The following is a 12702-nucleotide window of genomic DNA, read 5'->3' as shown; positions in this document are numbered from 1 at the left end:
ATTCCAGATTCTGTGGCCCTGATCAAATTATCTGGCTTGTCTTGATCGATAATTTCATATTTACCCAATTTGACTGCAGGCCCTGCATCAATTGAGTGGACCTTCATGTTTGGTTCCTTCTCCAGTTTTTGTCTACAATTATTTGTGTTTTATCAGTAAAATTTTCCCACTAAATGACATGGAGAGAGACCCTTTTTATTTATTTATTTTTCAATTAATATAATGTTCTTATTTTGAATTGGAAAAAAAAAAAAAAAAAGAGAGAGAGAAAAAAATGAAAGGGAAAGGTCATATGTATATAAAGGAAAGTCAATATAGATGTCACATGTCTTCCTTCAAAGCAACAAGTGACATATATATAGTTGGGTTTATTTAATTTCCAAGTGTTACCACTTGTGCATGATGAAAGAAGCATTCATGGGTTTGTATTTCTTTGAATTCCATTTCATTTTTAAATATTTTGACTTTCTTTGCACCTAAAACTTCTCATTTGTCTAATTTATAAAGTGGGCTTTTATGTAGGGTTATCTCTGGCCTCCCCGGAGGTTTCAAAACAGGGAGATTGCTGCAAATGTCAAATGAGGGAATCAAATAAGACAATGAAATGCAAAAGCAAAAGCAAAAGCAAAACTTATTTCTTCTTTATCCCCGATAAAGTAACTAGAAAACACATCTCTTATCTATCAATCCAATCCCCAGATAACAAATTCCTAGCCGTTTTATGAGGGTACAACTGTGTTGTGCCAAAAATACACACTAATGTCAGTATCACTAATCAAAATTCAATAAACACTTAAAGATAAGGTGGTATTAGCTGTCAAAAACTCAAACCGCCTCTAAAAGATATTTTATATCAATCCTATCTCATTTTAAAATAAGGATTAAGGAACATGGTTGTTAGTATCCTACGATAAGCGATACGTATCATATGATACGATTCGATATGGGTCGTCAACGATACGTATCAGAAAGTTTATCCTAAACAATTTGATACGTTGATATATATATCCTACGATACGATACGTATCTGTTTGTATCCTTAAAAATATCGGTACAAATCGATACGACTTTATTAATTTGGGCCAAAGGTCAAAAAAAAATTTCAGGCTGAATCCGGGTCACCCAACCCGGTTCACGATAACCTACCCAAATTTACCCATTATGCATAGAGAAAGTGAAAAGGAAGATCTGTTGCCCATTTTGCATGATAATAATAACATAAGTGGAGTTATAGATATTGACATTGATCTTGGAAATGATATGAATAGTTGAGAGGAAATGATATAAATTATTAATTTTGTGATTAATTTTGATTATGTAATACCATAATTTAAAGTCAATAATACTACAAAATTTGTTAATTAATCATGGGAATGATATTAATTTTTAGAAAAATCTTATTAATTTTTTTGAAAAAGGCGTATCCTACGATACGATACACGATTCGAAAAATTAGGTTTTCGATACACAACACGATACACGATTTGACAACCATGTTAAGGAGTGCTTCTCACGAATCAAGACAACTTCCAAAAGCACTCATTACATTGACCTCAAAGGTATAAATGGACACCTCTTTTCATGAAAAAGGGGTTGGTTATGCATATGAGAGCTAAACAAATATTTGAGCTTTATTATTTTTTCTCTGTAAACAAAACATTTCTCCATTTTTGTACGCCATACAAGCAATATCAGAAAAATAGTCATAGAATAATAAAATAAAAGTAGATGTAAGATTCGTTTTAAGCATCCAAAACACTATAAAAACCTCTCTTGTCAATCTTTTATTGATTTTTCATCAAACATATATAACCTCAGCACCATAAACTCTTCTCATGAATCATTTACATGTAATTTTTAAGAACAGCTTAGTATTTTGCACGTGCAAATCGTTGGTGTTAAAATCACGCATCAACAGTTTAACACTAGAGGAAGGGCATGATTCACATCAGCTCTCCATGTTTTTCCAGCAAACCTCAAAATCTTCACGTTATCATATGTGAAAATATGAGCCTGATAAAGTATTAATCTAGCAATGTGATAAGCACAATAGTTATAGCGCTTTCCGATGGTCCAAGAATCTTCCAAATCCAAGGTCTACAGCTCAAGTTATCGTCAAAATACTAAAGCATGTTTTGCATCAGAGCTCTCAGATTGCGTGACTAGATCGCAAATCACACGCATCAGAGCTCTCAAATCGCAAATCACAGCATCAGAGCTCTCAGATCGCGTGACCAAATCGCATATCGCACGCATCAGAGCTTTTAATCGCGTGGCCAGATCGCAGATCACATGCATCAGAGCTATCAGATCGCGTGGTCAAATCGTAGATCGCACGTATCAGAGCTCTTAAACCACTTGGTCAGATCGCAAATCTCAAGCATCAGAGCTCTCAGATTGTGCTTCCGAGCACGTAGATCGCACTTTCAAGATCGTTCAGATCACGTGTTCATATCATTTAGATCCGCTTTCAAGCACCCAGATAGCGATTTCGAGCACCCAAATCGTGCTTTCGAGCGCTTATATCACTGATCTCAAGTTCTCAGATCAAACTTCACTATTTCTGATCAAATTTCTTGTGTTCTTAGATCAAGCTTCGCACTTTCTGATCAAACTCTTTGTGTTATATGCTTTTTGATCAAACTCCTTGTGCTCTCATATCGCAAAGAGCTCTCAAGCTTTCAGATTGCAAAGAGCTCTTGAGTTCTTAGATCAAAGTTTCTTACACTCATATCGAGCTCCTTATACTCTCTAATCGAGCTTATAACTCGCTCATTTGCTTGAGATTGCATGCTGTAGATCGTTTAGATCGCACGCCTGAAGCTCTCAAGTCGAGTCCTTATCAGATGGCGATCAGCTCCTAGCTCTCAAATCACGATAAGCTCTCAGCTCTGAGATTGCGAACAACCTCATGTTGTGTTCTCAACTCTCATATCGCGACCAGTTCTCAGGTCGTGACTAGCTGCCAGCATCAGAAAAAACGCGTAGAAAACTCAAAACAGTCCTGAAACATGCTGAAATTGTGGATTTTGGCCAGAAAATGGCCCTAATTAGGTACCCCCCATTTCCATGATGTAGAGCTCAAAACAAGCTTTGCGTGGATATCTAACAGGCTCCAAAACTCCTTCCGGATCAAAAGTTATGGTTGCTTTAAGTTGGCTTGTCCGTTTAAGGCCTCTAAGCTGTGCGTTTGGGCTTCTGACGTCAGCTCTCTCCAGGAATTCATCTACTGGACATTTTATGTTAGTTATCAGATCGCGCTTAGCTTCGGATAGCTCCAAGCTCTCAGATCACAGCCTTAGCTCTTAACACCCGATTATGCCAGGCATAGTTCGAGCTTTTCCGTTTGAGACTGTAGCCTATAATTCGACAGCCATTTAAATCTAAGACATGAGTTTTTAAAGTGTAATTATGCACTCCAAAAACCCCCCCGGGGGGGGGGGGGGGGGGGGGGATTGGGTGTTTCTGTTAAAAATACACATTAATGCCAGTACCACCAATCAAAGTTCAACAAACACTTAAAGATAAGGTGGTATTAGTTGTCAAAAACCCAAACCGTCTCCAAGAGATATTTTATATCAATCTTATCTCATTTTAAGATAAAGATTAAAGAGTGATCCTCATGTGTCAAGACAATTTGCAAAAGCACTTATTACATTGACCTCAAATGTGTAAATGTGCATCTCTCTTCATGAAAAATTGGTTGGCTGAGCATATGAGAGCTAGACAAACATTTGAGCTTTATTATTTTTTCTCTGTAAACAAAGTGTTTCTTCATTTTTGTACGTCTTATAGGCAATATCAGAAAAATAGTCAGAAAATAATAAAATAATAGTGGATATAGGGTTCAGTTTAAGCATTCAAGCCACTATAAAAACCTTTCTTGTCAATCTTTTATTGATGTTTCATCAAACGTATATAATCTCAGCACCATAAACTTTTCTCATGAATCATTCACGTGTAATTTCTAAGAATTGTTTAACACTTTACACATGCGAATCGTTGGTGTCAAAATCATGCATCCACAAACTGCAAGAAAAAAATTTGTATTTGGGATAGTCTTTTACATTAAATATTTTCCCTGAATTTCGTTTAACATAAAGTCTAATACACAATCGGATTTGGATGAAGACATTTCTTATGATATAATTCTCTAATTGCCTTGATAACTTGAAGAATTATCAATGGTATTAATACTGATGGTGAAGGCTTAGTCGAAAGGTAATTATCATTCAATAAATAAATTATATATTTTCTTTATTAATTAATTAATAATATGTCATGTTCTTGACTCAGGATACTTTACTAGATGAGGATTTGGTTAGGGATTTGACAAATTTTACGGCGTAGATTAATCACTGATTAAAAAAAAAATAAAAATAGATTAATTAGTTAAAGGTGACTCTTTAATCTTGCAGTCAAAATAATGATATATGTTAGTGGTGAAGAAGATAAAAGTAATCAAATCATGTGAGGGAATGGTCCACCATTTGTGCATTATTGACTTATTATACATTATCATCAATGTTAAAAATATTTCTCATGTTTTCAATGTTCTCTTCCTTTTCTTTTTTGTTATCATGCTTTTGAAAATCTTGTATTAAAACAAAGTTTAGATTTTTATTTTTCAGTGTTCTAAAAACCGGACTGGACCGGTTGGTCAAACTGGTCGGATTGGGAACCAGTAGCCTCTTTGGTCCGGTTCAGGTTTTAGGGGGGATTTTGTTGTATTTTAAACCTGTAGGGGCTAATTTGTTATTTTCTAAGGGTGTTTTTGTAGTATTTCAAAATCTTAGAGACTAGTTTGTTTTGGACATTTTTTGAAATATATTAAATTTTTAGAGACTAATTTACAATTTTTAGGGGCATTTTGCAATATATTAAAATTTAAGGGACTAATTAAATTAAAAAAAATTGATTGCTGACAACACCAATCTGCCGACCAGTCAGACCAGTCAGACCATGAACTGGGTCCTTGACCGGGTTAAGACCCAATCCGGTTCTCAGAACATTGATGTTTTTTTATCTATAATTTCCCTTCTATCTTTTACATCTTTTACATTTTTCTAGCATAATTTTTTAACTTCAAACTGTTGATACAAGTTTTTTTATATATAAATCCATTACAAGGTAAATTTTAAATTATTGAATTATAATGAATAAATAGTTAATTATAAATGAATATCACAAATTCAATTTGAAATAACTTGAAAATATTATCTGAAAAGACTGAAATTGGTCAAGAGATCTTCGAACTTCTGGGCCAAAAACGAAGCCCATAAGCCCATGAAAGTGATTTTAAGTGGGCTACAATCAAGAAACCACAGCCCAATAAAATAAAAACCTAAAATTGAACCCAGCCAAGCCCGGCCCATGCTTCAGCCCGGTTGATATATAAGCCTAAACCTCACTCTCATTTTTAGGGTTTCATTCATATCCACACACTCAGATCGGAGCAAGAGAGAGCCGCCGCTGCACATTCACACACACACGACAAAGCAATGGGTAAGCAACAAACTCATAGCACTTTGAGGGATTAATTCCGTTTTTGTTTTATGTATTTCTGAAAACATGTGTTTTTGTTTTTGTGAAAAATGAATACAGCTCGGATCAAGGTGCATGAGCTTAGGCAGAAATCAAAGGCAGACCTCTTGAACCAGTTGAAAGAACTCAAGGCCGAGCTCGCCCTCCTTCGCGTCGCTAAAGTCACCGGCGGTGCTCCTAACAAGCTCTCCAAGATGTAATTTTCTTTTCCGCTCTCGTTGAAACTTTAATACATTTGTCTATTGATAGGTTAAGTTGTGTATTGTATCATTCTGAGATAGGGGCACTGTTTTGTTGTCTTGTTAGGAATGTATATAGGTTGAAATTTAAAGTGAAATCTTGTTATTGATATTTAACTAAATTAACTAAATAATTAACATTGAAGGTTGATATCTTTTCAGAAAGTAATGAAAAATATTTCGAAAATGGTTGTTACATGGTAATGTTATGTTGAATGATGTGTCTCTTAAAAATTGTGATGTGGTGTTTCTTCTTTTAATGTGTATTTGATGTAAATAATTCTAAGTTTGCTTTTATCACTTTTTGTTTGTTTGTTTGTTTGTGTTTGATTGGATTTGACTTGTTCTGGATGCAGCAAGGTGGTGAGGTTGTCAATTGCACAGGTTTTGACAGTTATTTCACAGAAGCAGAAGGCTGCATTAAGGGAGGCTTACAAAAACAAGAAGCTTTTGCCTCTTGATCTGCGTCCCAAGAAGACCAGGGCAATCAGGAGAAGGCTTACAAAGCACCAGGTATTTCTACCCTTATTTTGTGGTTTTGTTGTATTTACAAGTTTTTCTGTTGAATGTGTTAGATTCCTTGGTTGGATTCTGATTTATGATTTAATGCTTTGCAATGGGCACATGCAATGCTGAAACTCCTTGGTTTATAAATGATTTTTCTTGGGTTTTTGTTTCAGAGCTGCTATGTTGTAATGAGATGTTTTGAACTTTCTTGCTACCAAAGTTGCATCTGTTTTGGTTTTACGTTTATGTCAGTCAATGGATTCCTGTATTTATTCTTTTCTTGATGACATATAAACTTGCAACTGTATTATACAAATATATGTGGCCTAGTTTTGGATCTATGTATTTATGGGGATGGAAACACAAATTATTTGTTTTGACTGTAGGATTCCCTTGTTAATATGTTGTGTTCCAACAATATTTTGGGTGATGTGCAGTATGTTGTGCACTTCCCTTTTTTGTTTGTTTGTGTTTTGACGAGGTATTCAACATAATATCTACTCAATTGAATAATGGTTTAGTATTTTAAAGTTCCTTTCTATGAGAAATACATTTTTCAGTTTGGGGGAGTTTATCTCCAATTATATTTGTTTTCCATGTGTTATATTGCGGCATTTGATATTTTGACTTAAGGATAAGAGAAGCATTCTTTGATATCTTATCTGTTGAAGCTTCTTTGTTTAATGTCATTTAGGGTAATTATCTCTAAATATGGGGTTTCTGTTTTGTTTGCCAGACATCACTGAAGACAGAGCGGGAGAAGAAGCGGGAGATGTACTTCCCTATGAGGAAGTATGCCATTAAGGTGTAAGTTAGGATCTTTTATAGGACATCTTGGTATCATGCAGTTATGGACCCATTTGTTTGACAAATTTTGACTCGTTACTTTTTAATGTTATTTTTGCAAATTTGAGTTTGTGGATCAGTTTTATGTGTGTAAGCTGGAAGGGTGCATAGCACTCAAACCAGGGTGGTAGTTTCTGATGGAATAGCAATTACGAGAAAGACTCTATTCTTGTGCTATTATTCAATGCTTTTTTTTTCTGGTAAAGTTTCATTAGTTTTTGTTCTCCATTGAAGAATGCTATGCATGTCCACCGTTATTCATCCTAAACAGTTTTCCACTGCAATTTGATTGTTCATACACCCTTGATCGAATCAAGTGATGAATTCGACTGTTGAATCATGAACTGATGTTCCAATTTTCTCACTATTGTTGAAACTGACCTGTCAATTTCCTCGTATTGTTAAAAACTAGGTACTTTTAGATGGTTCTTGCATCTCTTTTTATCTATAAGAACCAAGGCTTTCTCAAGCTTTTTCCCAGAGTTTTCATCTGGAGAAAGAACATGTAAATAAATCATAATACCTCTGTTTTAAAACCCGGATTGGCCAGTCGAACCGGTTTGATCGAGAGTTGGCATCAACACTGGTCCGGAAACCTTCTAAACCCACTTTTAACAATTAACTTGGAATGAACTAGATTTGGATCGGTTGAATAGTGACAAACCGTGGATTCAATCGGATCGGTGGCACAACAGGGTCACCATAAATCCTTAAAACAATTTCCCTTTTTTTAATTTTGGTACTCCATCTTCAATTTTTATCATAATTTAAATGTCCGTTAAACATATCACAACATTTTATAGTTTCAAAATTTAAATTCATGGCATTTTGGATGGAAAAGAATGATTATAGCAAATACCAAACAGTCCAACCAACAAATTGCAACCCAGTCAATATTTCTGAGAAAACCTTAGGTAAAGATGTCGAAAAGCCAACAAGGTGCGTAGGTAGCCAACTAGCTATTGTAGATCCAAAAAAAAAAATTGCAAGGGAGAGAAGAAACAAGACGGCAGAAGAAGAGAAAAAAAAATGGAAAAAAGGAAATCCAACAGCCATGAAGCCTTCACCGTGGTGGATAGATCCAACAGCCATGAAGCCTTCACTGTGGTGGATAGATCCAACAGCCACGAAGCCTTCACCGTAGCGGAGTAGCCACGAAATCTACATCATGGCGGAGCAACGAGGAAGCCTACACCGTTGAGGTCTAAACGATAGCCCTGGTAGATCGAAAAAAGAAGCAAGGGACAGAAGAAAGGGAGACGGCATAAGAAGAGAGAAAGAAATGGGAAAAATGAATAAAAGTAAGGAATTTAGGGTTTTCTTTATAAGTTTTGAAAAGTCAATAATACCCTCTTTGAAACGGCGTCGTTTTGCTTTTTAACTGACATCATTATAATAACGTCACCAGTCCAACCGGTTGGACTGATCAACCCGGGACCTAGGCCCTTGACCGGGTCAAGGCTCGGGTCGGGTTTTAAAACAGTGCATAATATCATATAAGTTACGCATATAGATATAATCACCCATCATCAATGAATACTAAGCCATATAATTGTGTTTTGGGTTTGTTATTCTCATATGTTGCTTATATGAAAGCTACATATTGCTTATACAAAACCACTTTCCATTGACGTATCCTCTGGTCTTGACATGTTCAAAATTTGGTTATATTCCATTATTCATTTGTTTGTTATTTGGTGAATTATAAAAATAATAAAATGAATATAATTTTTTTTATTTAATATTTGATGGGTAAATGGTATTACATAAGCCACATTGAAGCATTCTTGGTTACCAAATCTAAGGTCATAATCAATAGCTATGATTGAGAATGAGGCTTTCTTTTTTGTTATTACTCGCAATAATTTAATTATTATTTTTTTATTTCAACCAATATAAAGTCTCCAAAAAGACCCGGAAAAAGCTATTTAAAATATGAAAAACATCTTAGGGTCTATTTGTTTTATTATTTTGGAAGGATTTTGGGAATAATATTAGGTAGTTGAATAAGAGAGTATTACGAGATAAAATTTAAAAATTTGTATAAAACCCCATAGGTTTGCTAATTTAACTAAACACCCTAATATATAAAATTTTTATAAAATAACAAAAATACCCCCACCACCCGCAGTGCCAGATTTCGGTCACCACTGTCGGAATCTGGCCAGAAAATTGCGTTATGACATAGACCGGTCGGATCTGGCGGGTGGGGCGTTGATATGGCATTTTCCAGCTAGATCCACCATAAATCTGACCGGAAAAATCCAAATCTACGGCTAGATCTGCTGGAATTTGGCCAGAAAATTGCGTTACGAAATAGACCGATCAGATCTGGTAGATAGGGGCGTCGATATGGCCTTTTTCAGCTAGATCTACCACGAATCTGGTAAAAAAAATCTAGATCTACGGCTAGATCTGGCCGTCGACGACCGCAAAAGTCCATCTTTGGCCGTCGTTAATCGTTAACAACGACCATTTCTTTGGCCGTCACTGACGGCCAAATCTGATGTTCGTGGTGTAGGCCATTGTGACAGATTCTGGCTAGGCAAGTATGAGTTTAAGGGGTATTTTTGTTAATTTTTAAACTTTTTTCTGAGAGTATTTAATGAAATTAATAAACTTAAAGGGTCTAAAAGTAATTAAAAAAATATACTAATATTTTTCCAATAATGTGCTAATTGTCAAACAATATTTGGGGAATATGGGTAGAAATAATGTACCAAACGAACCACTATATTTCCGTAAACAAGAATAGTCCCGATTAAATGTATCATCTGGGTGCTGTTACATTCATGAAGAATTGGCTTTGGTAATGCATGGTCCATTAAAATGAAATTTCAAGTCTTCAAGAAGCTATGGCTTTTACCAGATTTAATCTAATCTAATCTAATCTAATCTAATCATCAAAAGAGTTGAATACAAAAGGTATACTTCTCAACAACCCCCCCAATCCTTATTTTCTGTTGAAAATTACAAGTCTATTCCTATTCCAAGCCACGTTTTTATGGTGCTTATTTACATAATAATTATATCTTCATCTAAATCTTACTTTTCTAACCCTAGTTTAGGGTAGATAGACTCATAGACTTACATAATTCAATTCATATCTTTCCTTTTTCTCACTTAAGTACCCATGACGGCATAATAGATTCGTAAGCAAATTAAATCACTACTAAATCATTTATTGGTGTATTCAAAATATTTGGGCTGCCAGACTGGAGATCCTGGTCAGTCTTTGTATCAATTGACTTTGTTTCTAGATCTTTATACTCTTTGACTTCCTTTATAAAATCCTTTTTTTAACCCATCTAACAAAATGTCTATTTTATTTGCTTCAATTGAAGAAACATAAGCCTTATAACATTGAGGAGTTATTTTATGATGGGTTTTATTCATACTATAAATTGAACAATAGATTAGAAACACAAATTTACAAGATAATAATAACTCAATCCATGTTAACTTCGATTGAAGCAAATGGCAATAATACTTGTGTCTATATTGGCTTAGACATAAAACTAGACCAAATTATTCAATTTTGCCTGACCCTAAATTTAAGGAGGAAAAATATTTTTGAATACCCTATATTTGATAATATCTTTTATATTTTTTAAGATATATTTACTAACTATTTCTTTATAAAGTATTGTAAACTCTATGAAATAGTGTATAAGCACTTTAATTTTTCCCGATCATCACTAACCAAAACCCCTCAAACCTTACTCCCGCCAACCTTGTCAATTATCAACAATCAAGCGATTTGTGGAATGCGCAGCCGCCTTTCTCAAGTCAAATTCCTATCACCATCAAAAAACTTACCAACAACCAAGACCAAGTTTGTTCTCCATTCACCAGTCGCCACCGAATCGGAAAATATATTATGGGTAGTAAATGGAATATAAAGTTCGGATAGTAAATTGGTATTTTGAAATTTTTTTTTTTTTTGGGGGGGGGGGGGGGGGGGGGGAAGTGTCATTGAGACAAACCTTGGGTAGGAAAGAGTCGTTTACTCATATAAAGTATTGGAAACTCTACGAAATACTGAAATTATGGGTGAAGTTCAGTGAAGAATTTAAAGAAATTTAAATGTTTTTATTTTATTAATCATCTAGAAGCTTAAATATATATAAAAACATTAACTAAAAAAAACCCAATTGTAAATGAATTAAAGTGTTGCATTTTCCATAATTTTGGTCATGCTCAATTGGATTATCTGGCTTTCTAGATGAATTCTAGCTTTTTCTACCAATCAATTTTCTACATGTTTATTGGAATTTAAATAATATCCTATTAATTGTCAATCAGTTACTGTCTCACTTAATTAGTAAACAAAATTAAACGAGAAACACTTAATTAAATGTATATTTGACAATTTCTCATCCTGTCATCAATAATGTTGAAAACAGAACTAATATATTAATTATTCATATTGATTTGGTCAAGGGGATAAACTCTGATAAGTAATTATCATCCCAAATTATGAGAATTGTGCATGAAAAACGAAAATACCTTCGACATGTTTATCTGAAAACACGAAAAAAATAAGTGAAAATACGAAATTTTACCATCTACTCAACCTATAAGAATTCATAATTAAGCTTTTATACAATGGTTTTGGCACAAAAATTGTTTTGTTGGTATTAAATTACCAGTGGCGTTCAAGTTAATTGAATGAAGAAAAGGTTAATTAATATGGCTCCAAGTCTATGATGAAAAAGACACCGAAATTCAACTGAACTTTCGTAACTATTACGTGGGTAATTCGAAGTTGTTGGTGGGTGTGGATGAAAGTCCTGTGCGGCAAGACTTGGAAAGAGAGAGGTTGAAGAAGATGGGTTAAAAGTATGTGACATTCAATTTACGGTGTTTGCGGAGACTCTATTTAGTTTCAAAAGACATTTCTTTCCCCCTTTTCTTTCCAAGTTATTTCTAAATTGACCTGCCCACCAATTGTAAAATCAACATTGAGATATGAAGAATAAGTGATCAAAAGAAAAAGACTTTGATAAAAATTTGAAGAACATAAAACAACTTTATGTTATTAGCGCATTTCCAAAGTATTTTTTATATGATTCAAATTTTTTATTATAAAGAGTCTATTTATAAAAATAAGAGTCCAATTGACTTTTTATCTTTAAAATATAAATTAGAGAGTGAGTTTAACTCTCCACATTTAGAGAGTCAAATTTCACTCTCTATCCTAATTTTAATTAATAAACTATAAATTCTTATGTATTTTATTTATTAATTCTCTCTTCTATTAAGTTCCTTTCTTAAAAATAAAAAACATTTTCATTAAAGTTAAAAAGTCTATTGGATTTGAATAAAAATTGTGTTTTTTATATTTAAAAATTAATGAAGATGCTCTTTATTTATATGAAAGATGCTATTTAAAATAGAAAGCACAATTAGAGACTCTTTACAAATTTTTTATTCAAATCCAATGGACTCTTTAAATTTTAGGAGAAAGAATATGTTTTTTTTCAAGAAGAAAACTTAATAAGAAAGATAAATTATAAATAAAATGCATAAAAATTTGTAATTTATTATTTAAAATTAGGATAGA

At 33.8% G+C, this 12702-nt stretch overlaps 1 protein-coding gene across 1 annotated transcript; it reads left to right on the top strand.

Moving 5' to 3' along the window:
• Positions 1-5407: 5407 nt before the first annotated feature.
• LOC116112259 (60S ribosomal protein L35) lies at positions 5408-7347 on the top strand. Its single transcript, XM_031398416.1, has 4 exons — positions 5408-5505; positions 5605-5740; positions 6140-6296; positions 7027-7347. Exons 1-4 carry the CDS (start codon positions 5502-5504, stop codon positions 7099-7101), a joined length of 372 nt encoding a protein of 123 aa, XP_031254276.1. The 5' UTR covers positions 5408-5501; the 3' UTR covers positions 7102-7347.
• Positions 7348-12702: the final 5355 nt, after the last annotated feature.

The sequence above is a fragment of the Pistacia vera genome, unplaced genomic scaffold (genome assembly GCF_008641045.1).
Source record: "Pistacia vera cultivar Batoury unplaced genomic scaffold, PisVer_v2 Contig658, whole genome shotgun sequence".
NCBI lineage: Eukaryota > Viridiplantae > Streptophyta > Magnoliopsida > Sapindales > Anacardiaceae > Pistacia > Pistacia vera.
This window is presented reverse-complemented; position numbering and strand designations above follow the sequence as displayed.

Coding starts and splice junctions, on each gene's coding strand:
- LOC116112259 (XM_031398416.1), top strand. Junction 5,741..6,139: donor CCTAACAAGCTCTCCAAGAT/GTAATTTTCTTT, acceptor TTCTGGATGCAG/CAAGGTGGTGAGGTTGTCAA. Junction 6,297..7,026: donor GAAGGCTTACAAAGCACCAG/GTATTTCTACCC, acceptor TTTGTTTGCCAG/ACATCACTGAAGACAGAGCG.